Genomic DNA, 18,218 nt, shown 5'->3' with positions numbered 1-18,218 from the left:
ATAAGGGCTTTTATTTAATTGAGATTACAAACCTGGGCTGGTCCGGGCCCCTTAGGAGAGGAATCCCGCACGAATATGGGTTTTATTACATCTGATGTTAACACATTCCGAGCATGTAAGAGACTTAAATATACACTCTGGTTAGTTGTAGGTTAGATTAGTAGATAGTTGAGTTTTGTTTTTTTTTCTTTTTCGGTACTTTTTTATTCTTTTGTTAAATTTTGGCTATTGTATATTTGATTTAATTGTATATCAATGTTTATATTTGAGAGTTTTGTTTATTTTTGTAAACTTGTAAAAATGTTAAATTTCTAATAAAAATATCTATAAAAAAAGGATAGGTTTGTCTACAGTTTTTTTTGTTTACTGATGAAACATGGTGTATGTAGCATTCTTCTGTATAGCAATCAAAATCAGGCAGATTAAGGCATTTGGTGGTTCAATTATATATATATATTTGCAACACCTGATGGAATAGTGAGTCTTGTGACCCATTGCTCTCCTCTAATTAGGAACATGACAGAAGTTTGGGTGCTCTGTATTTTTGGACATGGGCAACATAGAGAAAAAGTAATTGGTAAAGGATAAAAGGACAGGATTCAGTGTCTTATACTATAAAAGTAGGATTGTATTAGAAATGACTAAAACCATCCTGCAGATGGAGGAGGTATCCCTGAGTATTTTATAAGACTTAAGTAAGGCTAAGTTAATAGAATTGGTGAAGAGGTTCAAGGTGGAATTTTCTACGAAAGTTAGGCAGGCAGACATAAGTAAAATATAAGCATTTATATAACATAAACAGCTCCTGTCTGTACTGTGACACTGGAACAGCTTGGACAGACTCTGTGAATGGTACGTATGGGAGATGGTAAAACATTCAAGGATTTTGGAAAGGGGAGGGTGAGGGGATACTCATTTACAAAGGAAGAGGGTTAGGATAGCTTATTAAAATTGGGAGTGATGAAAGCAGATTGGAAATAATTGTACCTACAGAAAAGCAACTATTCACTGATTCTCACTGGGGTACGGAGTCCCACAAACTGATCTTCATTGATATATGGATCCCTCATATTGATCTTTATTGGGGTATGGTGTCACACCCATACACTGACCCTCACTGGAGTATGGGTCCCTCAAACTGACCCTTACTGGGGTATGGGTCCCTCTCACTGACCCTTACAGGGGTATGGGTCTCACACACACACACACATTGACTCTCAATGGGGTACGGGTCTCTCACACTGACCCTTACTGGGGTATGGGTCCCGCACACACCGACTCTCACAGGGGTATGGATCCTACACACTGACTCTCACTAGGGAATGGATCCCACATAGACACACTGACTGTCACTATGGTATGGATCCCACACACTGACTCTCACTGAGGTATGAGTCCCATACACACACTGACACTCATTGGGATGACACTTGCTGTCTCGTACCTGGCTCAAATGTACATTCTTTATGTATGCACTTAAACATGGAATGTTGCCATATTTGACTACAGGGTCTGCACCATGACACCCATTATAACTGTTACCTCCAAATCTATACCTCGCCCATTTCTATTGGGATCACAAAAAGGCGAAGTAGGATTTCCCTTCCCTGGGACAGAGGTAATGAAACTGACTGGAGAGTTTACAACTCAACTGTCACTGAGTGTGATTAGTTCATAGCAAATTAGTCACTTCTCCCAGCAGCCTCTAGTTACAGAAAGTAAGTGGCATAACAGATAACTCACACAGCCCATGTGATTAACTAGGTTTCTTTTTGGTCGCCTAATGGTGGTTTCAAGAGGAATCTTCCAGAGTATGTGGTTTTGCGAAGGTTTATATGACTGTGGAGGGAACTTGACCTTTCCCGTAGGTCACTATCTGTATCATTTACCTGGGCTACACTGGCTACCTTCACCCTTCTCAGTTACAGAATCTCCCCTTACGTGAAACATTCAATAACATACAACCAGACTTGCCGCAGCATCGGTGTGAGAATTCCTCATCTTTATTATACATGGTTAAAATTATTCATTAAAAATATATTCCATACTTTCCATGTTACAATCACAAAAAGATCAAAAATAGTAGCAGTAGACCATGTCAAGAGATATTTGGTTCCCTGCAGCAGTGCATTTTGCTCTGATTCTTTCCACATTTAATGTCCTGTAATTCTGAATGGTTTAAGTACACTGCTCACCAACTCATTTCCAAACCCATCACTAGCATCATGAGACAAACCTGATGATATTTGTGATCAACTTAAAACCTGAATTCATAGGGTTATAAGTTAACCTACTGTGAATATTGTGTAATATCATCAATGTACTCAGTAGGTTGACAAATAGTCCAGTACTAGATATAGCTGTGTATTAAGCCAGTGGGACGTATCTCTGGGTAACCTCTAATAACATGGTTCCTCTGTGACAGACCAAGGCCAACTGGAGACAAGTCAACCAGATTGTGGGACCACAAATGGTTCATTTGCCTAACTTCAGCTCAACAGGTGTGGTCAGAAACTATTCCTCAACGTGAGTGGGATAGTCTGCATGTGTGTCTGTGATGGAGGAGCTGGTATCAGAGAGTGGGATAGTCTGTGTGTGTGATGGAAGAGCTGGTATCTCAGAGTGGAACTGTGTGTGTGAAATGGAGGAGCTGGTATTGGAGACTGGGGTAGTGTGTGTGTTTGGCTGTGTGTGATGGAGGAATTGGTATTGGAGAGTGAAACAATTTGCGTGTGATGGAGAAGCTGGTACTTGAGAGTAGGGCAGTGTGTTTGTGTGCGCTGGAGAAACTGGAATCTGAGCATGAATTAGTGAGTGTGTGATAAAGAGCTGGTATCTGAGTGTGGGATGCATATGTATGCATGATGGAGATGCTGGAATCTGAGAGTGTAACAGTTGATTGGGAGGTGGAAGAGCTTCAACTGCTTATAAATGGGTAAATGTCTTAAGATATTGTCTCTAGTGTTGTTCTCTCTATTAATTAACATTTAAAAATATGATCTGATAGCTGAGGTCGCATCAGATTCGGGAATGCTTTTAGTTTGGAGAAGAAAATATCTCTTGAGCAATTGGCAAGAACATTGCCTTTAAGAAAATACTTAAAGGATTTCAACACATCTTCATTTCAAACAAGATTTAATATTTTTTGCACACACAATATTAAAAGCGGGAATTTAATGCATCAAGTGGGATCTCTGCAAATCGCTGCATTCACCACAATAATATCTTCACTTTCTCCAGATGTACTATGTAAGTGTGATTTTAGTACTTTATTTCAGTTTTTGAAACATTAGTATGAAACATCAGATAGAGGCGAGTGTGGCCAACAAACAGTGTTTCAAAAGAAGCTGGCAGCCAATACGTGTGGATGAAATTCATAAAAAATAGATAACAATGAGATTAATGGGGAGCAGGAACTATCACTTACCAACAACCCTGACCAATTTTACCTGACTTTCACCAGCCATGACCGACTTAAACTGACTGGCATTACAAGCCTTGACTGATTTAACCTGACATTACCAGTAGCTTTGACCAATTCAACCCTCACCACCTGACGTTACCAGATTAGATCACAAAATAAAATTAATAGAAAATGCCTTTCGTTTCTACCAAAGAGGGTTCATTCATCTGAATTCAATCTTTTCATTAATTAATTATCATTTAACTCTACACCTTCTCAGCTATGTCTATTAAGTACATGTGGTTACTGGTAACTTCTTTCATTGAAACATATGTCTGCCATTGAAGGTCTGTTTGAGTCAGGTGATAGAATTGTGGATCTGATAGCACAAAGAGAGACTATTCTGCAGATGATGCTTGTGCTAGCTCTTTGAGAGTGCTGATCCAATTTTGTTCCACATCCATATTTTATCCTTTAATCCTGCCAATTGTTCCTCTTAACTACATGATTGATGCCCTTTGGACGATTTTCATGGAATCTGCTTGATGTCAGCTGTGTATTCTGGATCATTAGACCTTGCCGTTTCTCCTCATTTTCTCCTCTTGTGAATTACTGCACTTCTCTGAACTCTGGGAACTGATCAACTTGACCAAAGGGAAGGGTTCTTGCCACTTGTTTCGTCAGTAGCCTCTCCTGGTTCTGTATGCCTCTCCCTGAACTTTCTCCAGGACATCAATCCTCAGCTTTCCCAAGAAGTGCCTGGTGCCTGGTTTTCATCTTGGTAAACATCCTCTGTACCCTCTCCAAGATCCTTTCCAACATTCCTGAACTGTGGAACTCAGGATTGCATCCAGCCATCCAGCTGAGGCCTGAGCCTCAAAAGGTCTGGCATGACCTCTTTCCTTTTGTCCCTATTCACCGGGTCGTGTCCTGTAAACATTCTGAACCTCTGCATCAGTTGAATAAAGTCATCCGGTCTCATTCTGTCAGTGAGTTTGTCACAAAGGTTTCACAATAGACTATGGTGGGTCTACCTAACGTGATCTCGGTGCTGCTACACCCTCCAGTTATATTATACTTTAGGCAGCTTATTTTCTGTCTTCTAATAACTAAAGCCAATGAGTTTGAATGGACACATCAAAAGCAAAATGACACCCACTCACCACTTTGATCTAGGTTGGTCACTGGCTACACTCATTAACCCTTCACGTGAAAAGGGCTAATTGTACTACAAAAGCAGGTCGTACATGTACTTTGCATGACTATATGCTAATGAGGACCATTAATGGCATACAAATGCTTCAACTTTGCTCAATTAGGCTCCTTAAGAGCTCTTGGTAATTTTTCATTACCTGTTCGGGAGCTTTGAGATGCTTCTGCAGCCTGTCTACACATTGCTCCACGTAAAACAAACACAACAAGTTAAAGTTTGATCGCCGCTGGAACCTTCCCTCCCACACGACATCTCATCTTTACACAGCTACTTTGCAGTTGAATAAAATGGTCTGCAACTGGCCAAGATCCCTTTGAAATAACTCTTCAAGCCAAAGGCAAAGCAAACAGGACAGGGCTGGTTCGCCCCATTGGAATTCACTGGCCATCCTATTCACCCTTTGGGGCTCATACACTTCTTGAACCCTGTCTAATTAACTCAATCTCTAGATTTTACTTTCACTCAAATTCATTTACCTTCTTCTTTCCTCCTGTTTGTTCACAGAATTCCTACAGTCGGGTTTGGCCCATGGATTCCACATCGCTCCTCCAAAGAGCATCTCACCCAGACCCAATCCCCCTATCCTATACCAATAACCCTGAATTTACCATGGTTAGTCCATTTATGCTGCAGATTCCTGGACACTATGGGCAATTTAGCATTGTCAATCCACCTAACCTGCACATCTCCAGGACCACACAGAGGAAACCCACGCAGACAAAGGGAGAATGTGCAAACTCCACACAGACAGTTGCCCGAGGGTGGAATTGAACCCAGGTCCTTTGCGCTGTGAAACAGCAGTGCTAACCCACCAAGTGACCCCTTCACTCTGCCTGAAGACTGAATAAATGGTTTCTTCCTAGAGACCCTAAATCATGACCAAATGAAAACAATTGTCCATAAAAACCTTTTAATCAGTAGCTAAGTCCTTGGCTTTTAATCTATAATTAATATAGTAAGACCACAATACTTGAGGAAAATCATCAATTGAAGCAGAATGTTTTGAAGGAACCAAAAGAAAATTAAAGGGTGAGTGGATGTGAGAAAGAATGTTGGTGAGCGTTAGTCATAGTGAACGTTCTGTGCACAGTCTCCATTAGAAGATCACAAGCAGCGTGATCACAACATACAGTATTGGACAGTACAGTTTGAACTACCATTGCTAGTCCATGGAGACTGCAGCCTGTATTGTGTCAAATTGTAGTCCAGTCACCTTTATCTGTCTGCTCCGAAACACAGGAACACTGTTAATTTGATGGAAGTGAGGGAAATCTGTACAACACTCAAGTCTCTGTCTACTCGGGAACTCACTCCTTGCTGTTTCTGACCTTCAGTTAAAAGCTCATTGACTTATCAGTCAGAGTTTCAATTTTCATCTGTTTTTTGCCCTTCGACCCCATGACAGGACCTTCCCCTTCAAAGATCTTCTCCTCAGAAATGTGCTCCTCATGGTAGATGGTTGTGAAGCCTACTTTGGGCATTTGGAATTTAAAGTGTCTTTCTGTGGACTCATCATCGTCGAGCTGTAGTTCTGACATAACATTGTTTTCGTATTCCGTAGTGGTGACGTCCAACACCCCTTTAGACTTGGGGCCAAGGGAGAACTTGGGGAGTTTGAATTTAGCGGACTTATCCTTCATTTCTGACTCTTCTTTCTCATCCCCTTGACCGTCTGTGGTGCTCTTTAGTTTGGACACTTTCCCCGAGTCAGAGAGGCCTGATGCAGTGCCGTGAACAGAGTACGTTCCTTTGGATTTACCTGAAGTAAAGCCCACTATGGATTTTGACTTGTTAGTCTTGGTACGTCTGGCATCCCCACTGGACTCCAGCAGAACCATCTCAGTCCTGGCTGTTGATGTCACCAGATTTGACCCATCTGGCTCTCCATCCCTTTCATGGCTTTTCTTTTGGAGGCCTGAGAAGGTTATTTTCAGTCCTTTGCCTTTTGCGTCCTCTCCATTCATTCGTGGGGATGAGGACCTGGGAGACGGGCCAGAACTGGACTTGGACCCGGCATCATCTTTCGACACTGACATTTCTGTTTTGACCAGTTGGAGGCTTTGTTCATAGTCACTGTCTTTGGCTTTCAGGTATGGCGAGGAAAATTCCACTTTTGGCAGCTTGATTTTTCCCATCATGCCTTGGCTGCCAGCCATCTCACCCTCTCCATTGACATGAAGGTCCGAGGCATCGCCTGATTTCCCTGCAACAGGTGAAGCAGGTGCACCCAAAGCAACATCAACCGTGGGTATTTTAACAGGCGTGAAACTGATCTTGGGCAACTTCAGTTTCATTTTGGATTTCCCATCCGAACTATCCGTGTCATCACTTTCCTCAGCTCCTGCAGCCTTCTTCCAGGCCTCTCCTTTTCTTGGGGACCTGTCAGCCTCCAAACCTCCGTTGAACTCCGCAGTTTTACTTTTAGACAAGGAGATTCCAAAGCTCGGCATCTTCACACTGGGCATTTTTACTTTGACCGCTGCATTATCGCCCTCTGGTGGAGTTCCAATGCCAATGTTCCCCTTCGCAGATGGCGATTTGCTACGTCCTTTGGCCTTGGGTGAAGACGTTTTGATATCTTTTTCCGGTAAATGGCCGGTCAGGTCCTTGCCTCTCATTCTGGCCTTTGCAAAGCCGAGCACCTGCTTTCTGGCTTTGTCAGTTTTTGTTTTTGCTTCAGATCCCCTGAGCTCTGCATCAGGCAAGTCAATGTCAGCCTTAAGTGATGTATAACTTCCCTTTGCTGTGCCCTCAACCTTAACCGCACCAGGGGCCATCCTCACCTCCTCTTGCTGTGTGACTTTTGGCAACTCCACACCGAACTTTGACATTTTCCCTTTCAGCTTGCTCAGTCTGCTTTCTGAAGCATCTGGCTCTTCTCCAGTCACCTCCATTTCAGAACCTTTGAAACCTTTCAGAACTTGCAACCCTTTGATGCTCACTTGTGCCCCTTGAAAGTCTATTTTAGTCTTTGACACTGAGGAACCCATGGTAGCCCCTGTGCTGCTTTGATCTCCCGATTGTGCCTGACTGCCCTCTTTGGGTTCCAATGAGCCAAACGAGGGCAGCTCAATCTTGGGCATTCTCAGCTGAAGGACATCAGTTTCCCCCTCCGCTGAGCCTCCTCTGTCACCCAGTTGATGGAGGCCAATTTCAGTGGCGCTTCCTTCCACCCCAGACGATGAATCTCCGATCTTGGGTGTTGAAATCTCAACAGTAGGCATCTTGAAGAACGTCTTGGCAGATATTTCTTGTGAAGTCACTTGGCCAATCTGCCATGCGTCTGCTCCAGCTTTGACCTCCGCTTTTCCGGCTCTGTCCAAGTCCTCTCCTGGCAAGCCAATCTCAACTTTGGGCATCTTCACCTTCAGCATCTGGAGCTTCCCATCTGCGTCCGCCTCTGGTCCCTCAAGATCCACCTCAACTTTCGATCTGCGGGTTTCCTTTTCTGACTGCATTACCTTGGTTCTCACCGTCACCTGACTGGCTTTGTTGCCAGAAGTGCTAAAATCTGGCATCCTCAATGTGGGCATTTTAAATCGGGACTCGGGACTCTCTGAGCTCGCTTCCTGGGCCTGGACCTCACCTTTTATCCTGACTCCCCCTGCTTCTTTCACTGCAGCTTTGGCCTCTTGGTCGGTAACTTTGCCTTTTGGTGAAACTCTGCCAAAATCGACATCCACTTTTGGGCCAGGGATGGTGACCGACGGCATCTTAATCTTGAACTTGTCCGACTTCCTGCCACCATTTCCTTCGAAGGCTCCCTCGGCCACCCTGGAAACTCCCAGAGTTTCACCATCGCCCTTGTGGCCTTTCCCAAGTGAGATGCCAAACATGGACCCTTTCGCTTTGGATTCTTTGAGCTTCCCATCCGAGCCCCGTAGCTCTAAATCGACTTCTGTTTCAGTAGATTTTGGTGAAATCCCAAATTTCGGCAGGCTCAATTTCAATATTCCTCCCTCTGTTTCAGTGCCAGATTTAGCAGCCTCTTTTGCTGCAGCCACATCCACTTCGGACTTGGCCTTTGGGGTGCTGATTTGCAACTTGGGCATCTTGATTTTGCCCCCTTTGGTCTTCCCCTCGGGGCTTTCTACTTCAGTCCCTCCCTCCACCCGAGGGGTTTTAATTTCTACTTTTGCTTTTGGTTTCACTTTGTCGGTCGGAAGACTGACGTCCACACTTGTGCTGGTCCCCTCTGCTGATGAAATGCCAAAACCAGGCAAAGACACCTGAGGGATCTTTATTTGAAATTCACCCCCTGCAGTCTGAGTATCGGTTTTGGCCTCTGTTGTCTCACTAGCCATCTTTTTATCTTTGGAAAACGGGATATTGAGGTCCAGCTCTGGGGCCACCATTTTCGGTGGTGAGAACTTTGGAAGAGTAAATCCAGGCATTTTGAATTTTCCTTCTGCATCAAGTCCCTCAGCCTCAAGCAGAGAGGCATCCATCTCAATATCAGCTTCTGATGGTTTAACTTTGGGGAGAGAAAGGTCAACTTTAGGCATTCTTGTTTTGAACATAATCCCTTTACCTTCAGGATCCTCTGTATGATCATCTGTAGAAGCCGAAATATCAACACCAGTCTCTTTCTCCTTTGACCCAGATATGCCAAACTTGGGCATCCCAATCTTGGGCATTTTTAGTTTGAATTCTCCATCTTCAGGTTCAGCGCTTAGTAAAGTAGCCTCACCTTCAACCTTTCGCCCTGAGGCATCAACCTTGGGCATGGACAAACTCAGGTCGACATCTGGAGCTTTCACTTTGGGCAATGAAATGTCGATGGATGGCATTTTCACCAACGGAGCCTTCTGTTTCCCTTCCATGTCCTGCATCTCACCTTTCACCTTTGGAATCTTTAAATCTCCCCCATAAGTTTTCAGATCGACTTCTGAGACATCGACCTCTTCCCTTTGCAACAGTCCTTCAACGCCTGCCTGTTTTACCTGAGGCACTGAAATTTCAATGGCTGGCATCTGTATATTTGGCATTTTCAACTTGCTTTCTACTTCGGCATCAGAAGTACCAGACGTGGCCTTGGTCCCCCCTTCCTGGTCTGCTTCTACTTTTGATCCCAATATACCAATGCTGGGCATTGAGAAGGAAGGCATCTTCAGTTTGATGTCAGGGGCTCCAGTGCTCAGATCAGGAGCCTTAATGCTGATGTCCATCTTAGGCGCTTTCATCCTGGCACTAGGATCTTTCACCTCAGCTTTCCCCTTTGACAACTTAGTATCTGAGGAAAGACTCACTTCAGTATCCAGGGATTTGCTTTTGAATGCTGAAATCCCAAATTTGGAAGTCCTGCCTTTTCCCTCTGGGCTTCCTGTTCCAAGCTCTGCTCCTTTAACCTGAAGCTTGCCTTTTGAAGTGCGTGTTTCAACATCAGGGGTGGTGACGTCAACACCCTCTTCATATTTTTTGGGTGTTCCAAATGTCGGCATTTTGAACTTGGGAACTTTAAGCTTGCCTTCCTTCCCTTTATGCTTTACATCATCAGTGTCTACATCGACAGAAGGCCCTTTGATCCCAATGTCAAGGGATTTACTTTTGATTTGAACTTTTCCCTTTGCTCCTGGCGAAGATGCTTTCCCGTCAACTTTCAGTGTGCTGCCATCTGCCTCCGTGTCCACTTTGCTCTTCAAACCAAATTTTGGCAGAGACACTTTGGGCATTTTCACTTTGGCATCAGGTCCTTCAATGCCACCTCTGTCAGTCTTGAAATCACCTTCAGCAGCTGGCTTTGATTTCACTGAAGGAAGACTGATGTCAACATTCAGGCCCTCCGTCTGAAAGGTGGGAATATCAATGGATGGCATTTTCATTGATGGCAGTTTCAGTTTAACCTTTGAACTTTCAATTCCCTCCACCTCGACCTCACCCTTTGATACTTTAGCGTCTCGTTTGCCAGATTTGGTGTCAGCTTCAACTGTTGGGCCAGATATGTCAACCTCATCTGACTTAATCTTAGGAAGAGCCACTGCCACTTTGGGCATTTTAAGCTGTGGACTCCTTCCACTCCCGTCTAGACCTTCAACGTCCAATCCTTCCTTTGCTTTCATGTCAACGTCTTCTCCGGCATCTTTGCTCTTTAGTGAAATTTCAAACTTTGGAAGTGATACCTTTGGCATTTGAAACATAGCATCAGTGCCTGCTGGGGTGATTCCAGGCACTTGGCTCTCCCTGGTAACCTTTAGTGCTTTAAAGCCAACACCAGAGACCTTAGCATCCCCTCTGACAGCAAGCTCAGCAGTTTCTCCTTTTTCTTTCGGAAGGCAGATGTCAATGTTTAGCTCAGGTACTTTGACCTCAGGCGCTGAGATATCAATAGTTGGCATTTTGACTGACGGCATTTTCCCCTTAATGTCCACCTCAGGGCCACTAGCTTCCCCTGCCACATCTTTGGCTGATAGGCCAAAGGTTGGCAGTGACACTTTTGGCATCTTCAACTGCAGGTCGAGGGCCTCTGGTGTCAATTCCAAAGGTTGCTTGTCAATCTTTGGGACTCCAATGCCAATTTTCGGAGGCTTGAAGCCACCTTCGACAGCCGGAGCTGAGACCTCTGCCTTCATGTCAGGCATCTTAATCTCAGGGGCTGAAATGTCAATTGTTGGCATTTTGATGGATGGCAGTTTTCCAATCAAATCAAAGCCACTTACATCTGCTTCAGTTGGAAGCTCGGTTTCAGCTTCTGCCTGTTTCATTTTGGGGAGGGACACCTCAAATTTGGGGATCTTCATTCCTTTGAGCTTAGTGTCTTCAGCAGCTGCCTCTAGTTTTCCATCCACTTTTGCCTCAGCCTCTTTGCCACCAATTGAGATATCAAACTTCGGGAGGGACACCTTTGGCATTTTCATCTTCAGGTCGAAACCCTCAGAACTCACTTCAGGCCCTTGCCCATCAATCCTTGGCCCTCCCGCGCTGACTTTGGGCATTTTCAAATCAGCTGTAATGCATGGAGGAGAGACCTCTACTTTACCAGTTGGGAGGTGAACATCTGGAATTGTTACCTTTGGCGCTGCAATGTCAATGGTTGGCATTTTCACTGAGGGCAGTTTCATTTTTGCCTCACCTCCTTCCACTTGAGGGCCCTTGATGTCCATTTTGGCCTTGGAAACCTGTCCCTCAGACACAGGAACTTTCACGCGTGCCTCCGTTGTTGGTGGGGTCCCATCAACCTCAGCTTCTCCCAGTTTCATTTTGGGAAGCGAGACTTCAAATTTTGGGACCTTTAACACTGGACCTTTGGCATCAGGGCCTTCAACTTCCATTTCCCCACCTTCCTTGTCCTTGACAGAGATGCCAAAGTCTGGGAGCGATACTTTTGGCATCTTCAACTTGATCTCCGGCCCTTCGATACCAATCTTTGACTTCTGGATTTCGCCCTCAAACTTCGCAGTTCTAGCGTCAAGGATCTTAACATCTGTGGCTGAAACATCAGCTTTAGCCTTTGGCAGGCTGATGTCAATATCGGGCACCTTGACTTTGGGGGCTGAAACATCAAATGTTGTGACTTTGTGAGCAAATTCTTTAACTCTTCCCTCCAAACCTTCTGCTTTATAAGTACCAACAACAACTTCTACGCCTCGTTTAGGCACATCCACCTCTTCGGTTTGTTTCATTTTTGGTACAGAGATGTCAATGCTTGGCATCGACATCTGAGGCATCTTCAGTTTGTCTTGTGGGTCAGCTTCAGTTTCTCGTCTTTCCACTTTGCCGGTGAGACCCGTCGTATCTACAACCCCACTGTCCTTTAGCCCGAATGACGGCATCTTCAGCTTAAAGCTGGGCCCTTTGCCCTCTTCTTCAACTGATGGGCCTTTGACGTCGATTTCAGCTTTCGGTAAGCCAATATCTATCTCAACCTGAGGGGCTTTCGCTGGGAGTCCAAGGATCAATTTACCTTCAGGCACTTCTCCTCCAGCAGATACCTCCGCTCCACCAGACATCTTGAGTTCAGTTTTACTTTTGGAAGTGGGGACATCTACTTTCCCTTTTCTCGTTGCAGATAACAGATTGAGAGCGGGGACTTTAGCTCCAGCCTTCACCTCCACTCCAGCGCCTTCAAGTTCTTTCAGTGTGACCTGTGGCACCTTTACTGAGATAGCACCTTTCTCCTTTGGTGGCTCTAAGGAGTCAAGTTTGGCCTTCCCTGACTCACTGGGCCAGAAGCCTGGGAACTTGAGTTTTCTCTTCTTGTCTTTGACCTGACCCTCTCCCAAAGTGAGTTCAGCTTCCACCTCGGGATGGATGAACTTGGCATCACCTTTCAAAGCTGCTGCTTCCTTGGGGGAAGTGATAGTCAGTCTCTTAAATGTGGAGAATTTAGGGAAAGCAAACTCTACGTCCACCGGCACGTCCAGTTCAACGTCTCCCTCTTCCTTGCTGAGGACCTTCCCCTTCATTAATTTCTTGGTTTTTTTGACAGGCGACATGCTCTTGATACTCTACACAAAAGACATGGACATTAAGTCTTCAGGGATTGATTTTATTAATTCAAGGGATGTCTGTGTTTCTGGCTAGGCCAGCATTTCATTTGCCCTCCCTTATTTGCCCCTTGCAAAGATGGTTTTGAGGGTGAGGCAGACTATTTGCTTAGCTGAGGGACAAGTGAAATACGAGGAGGAGGCAGCCATTCAGCCTCTCATGTCTGCACCACTGTAATGGTGGGTCCTATGGCCTCAAGTTTTGGATTCCCCAACCCTCGGGAAAAGATCTTGGCTATTCTCCTTATCTATGCCCCTCATGATTTTATAAACCTCTGTAAGGTCACCCCCTCAATCTCCTACTCTCCAGCGAAAAAAGTCCCATTTTATCCAGCACCTCCTTACAGCTCAAACCCTCTGATCCTGGCAACACCCTTGAAAATCTTCTCTGAACCTCCCCAATTTAATAATATCCTTCCTGTAGTAGGGCGACCAGAACTATACACTTGAGATGGTGGTGGCGAGTTACTTCATTGAGCCACTGCAGTTATTTGCTGTAGGTAGACCCACAATCAAGGAGGGAATTCTAGGATTTTGACCCAGTGACACTGAAGGAACGGCGACATATTCCAAAATCCTGGAGCTCCCTCCCTAACTGTATCATGGAGAACCAATAGCACACAAACTGCAGCAGTTCAAGAAGGCTCAAGGGTAATTTGGGGTGGGCAATAAATGCTGGCCCCAGCCAATGATGCCAACACCCCATGAACAAATTGAACAGTATAAGTTCCCAAATGGAAGGACAGTCAATTCACAGAAGCAGTATGTGTATTGAGAGACATCAATATGGGAACATCATTTTATGGGAACAGAAATCTTACAGTGTACAAATCAGGAAGTTGACTTGCTTCTTGTCTGTCCTCTACCTGACAGCAGAAGTAAAACTCCCCTCCAGTTTAAAGACTACTTTCAATTTTACTGAACAAGCTGGAGTTTTTTTGAAAATCTTACCAGTTTGGTCTTTTTGGCTTCTGGCCCTTTCAGTTCAAGGCTCCCAGTCTCTGATGAAATGGCCACATCAGCACTAGGCACTGTTCGCTTCAGGCAGAAGGCGACTTTATATGGTTCGGCACTCTGCAGAATCTTCAGCACGTCTTCGTACTTGGCATTGTCAAAGAAGACCTTGGCACTGAGAAGTTGATCTCCTGAAAAGACACAAACCCCGCAAGCAGGCGTCAGAGAAGAGGATGGAGAAAAAAGTGTCAGCTTTCTGCCACTGGCAAAGGAAGAAGGAATGGAACTCATCCAAGAGGGAAAGCAGGGGATGGAGAATAACACATGCAGTAGGTAAATGATTAATGGGTCGAGGGAACAGTGAATAAAGGGCACCTCAGAAATGGGAGCCATCCAAGTGGGAAAGGTGACAGTCTAGTGGTATTACCGTTGGACTATTAATCCAGAGACCCAGGTCATGTTCTGGGGATCTGGGTTTGAATACAGTCATGGCAATAGTGGAATTTGAATTCAATAAAAATCTAGAATGAAGAGTCCTAATGACGACAATGAAGCCATTGTCGGGAAAAACTCATCTGGTTCACTGATGTACCTGAGGCAAGGAAACTATCCTTACATGGTTTGACCTCCATGTGACTCCAGACCAAAAACAATGTGGTTGACTCTTGACTGCCCTCTGGGCAATTAGGGATGGGTAATAAATGCTGGCCTAGCCAGCGACGCCCACATCCAATGAATGGACGTTTTTTTAAAAAGGTAGTTGTCGTAGGGGAGGGTATAAAAAAGGGTATAGATACTGTTCTCTGCAGCCAGCAGCAGGAGTCCCAGATGGCTTTGCCCGGGTTAAGAACATCTCGCAGAGCAGTGGGTGTATTGAAGAGCTCTGGGAGGACAGGCATCCAGCAGTCATTGTCCATGTCGATACCAACAACATTTGATAGGACTAGGAGGAGGTTTTGCTGAAAGACTTTGAACAACTAGGAGTTAAATTAGAAAGCAAAACTTCCAAGGTACCAATCTCTGGATTATTACCTGAGTCACAGGTAAACTGGCTGCTGTGTTGGGCTTAATAATGATATCTTCAAACCAAACTATTACAGGTTAATTGGACATGACAATGAACAATTGAAGGAAAGTGGAAAAGTGAAGATGGGCCTGATGCAAAACCAGCTTGGTTTGACCGGGGAAGGAGGTTGCGGCGGCAACTGCCTGCCCTTGAGGGCCAGTAGGAACCATTCACTTGTGCAGTCTACATGGGGCCACCTAGACTTGTTTTCCTGCCCTATTCTTGAGGAATGGTAAAGTACTGAAGGTCTTACGAAATGGGGATTCAGCACATAACCTTAGATTGAGAACGTATTAATATCAGAGAGTTTCCCCATCAGTTCGAGTTTCCTGAGACCAGTGCCATGGGATCTGAGATAGAGCTGTAAATGCCAACCGTCCAAAGTTCCCAAAGGCAGTGAGACTCATTGTGTGTATAAAGTAGTTTAACTTAATAGATTCACTCATTAATTGTATATATAAGGTAGATTAAGCTGATACATTTGCTATGTATTGAAGTGCACATGTCTTATTGTATCATTTTGATCAGACCTTGAAGAACCTGTTAGGTACTTTTAGCCTAACAATACGCTGGCATAGGTTAAATAAAGTCAAGGAGTTAAATATGTGGCTCAAAGATTGGTGTGTTGGAATGGCTTTCAGTTCATAGGGCACTGGCAGTAGAAGTGAGCTATTCTGTGGGATGGGTATCACTTGAACCATGCTGGGACCAGTGTCCTGGTGAATTGAATAACTACTTAGAGGGGGGATGGTTTGAAGACAGGGGAAAAGTAGACTTGCAAAGCAAGATGAGATGGCAGCTTTATACAGCAGCTATTTGGATAACGATACCCAGAGTGGAACAAGAAGGGGCAGAATGTATAAACATAGAAAAACAGCAGTAAGTAGAATCAAAAGGGGAAATAATGGTAAAAAGATAAAAATAATGTCTCTTTACTTGAACGTGTGAGGCATTGGAAGAAAATAAATGAATTAATTGGACCAAAAGACATTACATGATTTTATAGTTAATACAGAAACATAGTTACAAGGAGATCAAAGCTGGGAACTTAATTTTCAGGGGTATGTGACTTTTTGAAAGGACAGGCAGGAAGGGTGGCGGGGGGGGGGAACATTGTTGGTACAGGAAGGAACAAGTACGATAACAGGAAATGATTTTGAATTGGAAGGTTCAGAATGGGTGGAGTTAAAAAAAATGAGAAGAAAACACTAGTAGGAGAAATGCAGTTTTAACAGGAGAAAGTATAGTCATGGGAATAGACACAGTTCTCTGAGGCCAGGATCAAGAGTCCTGAAGGATGTGTTGTGCCTGGGGTCAGGATTTCTCATCTGGGCTGCAAAGAAACTTGGATTGGGAGGGGGAATATCCAAGTGCCTCACATTGTTACCAACAATATTGGTAGAAAGAGAAAAGAAGTTCTGCTGAGGGAATGTAAGCAGCTACGGGCTAAGTAAAAAGCAGAACTTCTGCTTCTATGACTTATGGGACACTGGGTAGAGGGTTTAATAAATAAATGGAAACTGGCTAAGTGGGACAGTGAGTAAAGGGGATAGTGGGTAAAGCACATAGTGATTAAAGGTAGCAGTGTGTAAAGGGAGACAGTGGGTAAAGGGAACAGTATGTAAAGCGCACAGTGATTAAAGGGAATGCTGCTGTCCATATGCCACCTGTGACAGTGGGGGGTCCCCATCACCTCCTGGAAACATACAGCCGTGCGGGAGAATTCACCTGTAAAGACCGTCAAACCGGGCACTCCAACAGGCCGAGAAAAATTATAGCCAAATGACCATCTTTCATAAAGTCAAAACCAACATTCGTGAGGGACATGAGACCCCTGGAGCAGATTTTCACTGTGATGCCTGGAAGGTGAAGCTGGCAGTTCCAATCAATATCTCATTGTTGAAGGTGTTTGCCTTTCATTGGTAATCATTGACAGTGTTTTCCGTCTTGGGCATTGATCTGTCATTGCTCAGACATCCAGTCCCTGAAAGTTGTGTTCAAACAAAAAGCATGGAATATTCTGTGATGAGGTCACTGTAATGTGGGCACGCTCCCAATGTACTGTCACATGCTCCCAAACTTGTCTGCAATTCTACATGGGGCAGGCAAGGCCTGCCCTTACCCAGACCATTGCAGGCCATTTCCCACCATGAGGTCAATTCTCAGGCTGAAAGGTCTGGCTGTTGTGAAGAGGCCGGATCTCTGCCTGAGTGAGGGCTGGAAGGAAGCATCAAGCAGCTGTGATCCAGGCAGCGAGGGTGGCAAATGGGGAGCTGACAGGATATGTCATCTTTGGAGACAGACTTGGTGAGGGGGTGGGGGGAGTTGTCGAACATAGTATAAAAATATGGGGTCTCTCATTTAAGACAGAAATATTTTCTCTCAAAGGGTCGAGTCTGTGCAGCACTCCCCAGACAGAGGGGGTGTAGATCATTGAATACTTTTAAGGCAGAAGTAGATTGATTCTTGACAAATGGGGATGGGATGGGGGTGGAGTCAAAGGTCATCGGGGTTAGTGGCCAAATGGAAGCAAACCCCCCCCCCTCAACAATCTTATTGAATGGTGGAACAGACTTTTGGGGCTGAATGGCCTCTTCCTGTTCCTAATTCATGCATTTGTAACTGGAAACTCCATTACCTTCTATACAGGTTCAACATCTGAGCCTTTAATATCCTGGCATGAAATGCAGCTTACCCTCCTTCAGATTGAGTGCTCTCGCAGCCCTCGATTCCTTCAGCACCTCCTTGACAAAGATTCCTTCTTTGCCTCCACCAGACACACTAAATCCTGTTGCTCCAGCTTCAGCCGCAGTCTCCACAATTAATTCCACCATCTCGGACATCTTCAGTTCCTGGTAAGATCAAGGGGGGCATGGGTTAGCCATAGGTATGCACTAAAGCCCACACCACATTGCTGGGTGGACACAATTAGATGAACCACTGGACTGCCAAACTCTGTCTTACTCTCCGCTACCTCCAAACGGACCCCACCACCAAGGATATATTTCCCTCCCCTCCCCTATCAGCATTCCGTAAAGACCACTCCCTCCGTGACTCCCTCGTCAGATCCACACCCCCCACCAACCCAACCTCCACTCC

At 44.9% G+C, this 18,218-nt stretch overlaps 1 protein-coding gene across 1 annotated transcript in view; it reads right to left on the bottom strand.

The window, feature by feature from the left end:
• Positions 1 to 1,970: 1,970 nt before the first annotated feature.
• LOC122542884 (neuroblast differentiation-associated protein AHNAK-like) overlaps positions 1,971 to 18,218 on the bottom strand; it is a 21,402-nt gene continuing 5,154 nt past the window's right edge. Inside the window, exons 2-4 of the mRNA XM_043681003.1 lie at positions 17,815 to 17,971; positions 14,051 to 14,244; positions 1,971 to 13,060 (exon numbers count right to left, since the gene is read on the bottom strand). Coding sequence (XP_043536938.1) covers positions 5,951 to 13,060; positions 14,051 to 14,244; positions 17,815 to 17,971 — 7,461 coding nt within the window. The 3' untranslated portion in view covers positions 1,971 to 5,950. The remainder of the gene's footprint in view (positions 13,061 to 14,050; positions 14,245 to 17,814; positions 17,972 to 18,218) is intronic.

The sequence above is a fragment of the Chiloscyllium plagiosum genome, chromosome 41, assembly GCF_004010195.1.
Source record: "Chiloscyllium plagiosum isolate BGI_BamShark_2017 chromosome 41, ASM401019v2, whole genome shotgun sequence".
NCBI lineage: Eukaryota > Metazoa > Chordata > Chondrichthyes > Orectolobiformes > Hemiscylliidae > Chiloscyllium > Chiloscyllium plagiosum.
This window is presented reverse-complemented; position numbering and strand designations above follow the sequence as displayed.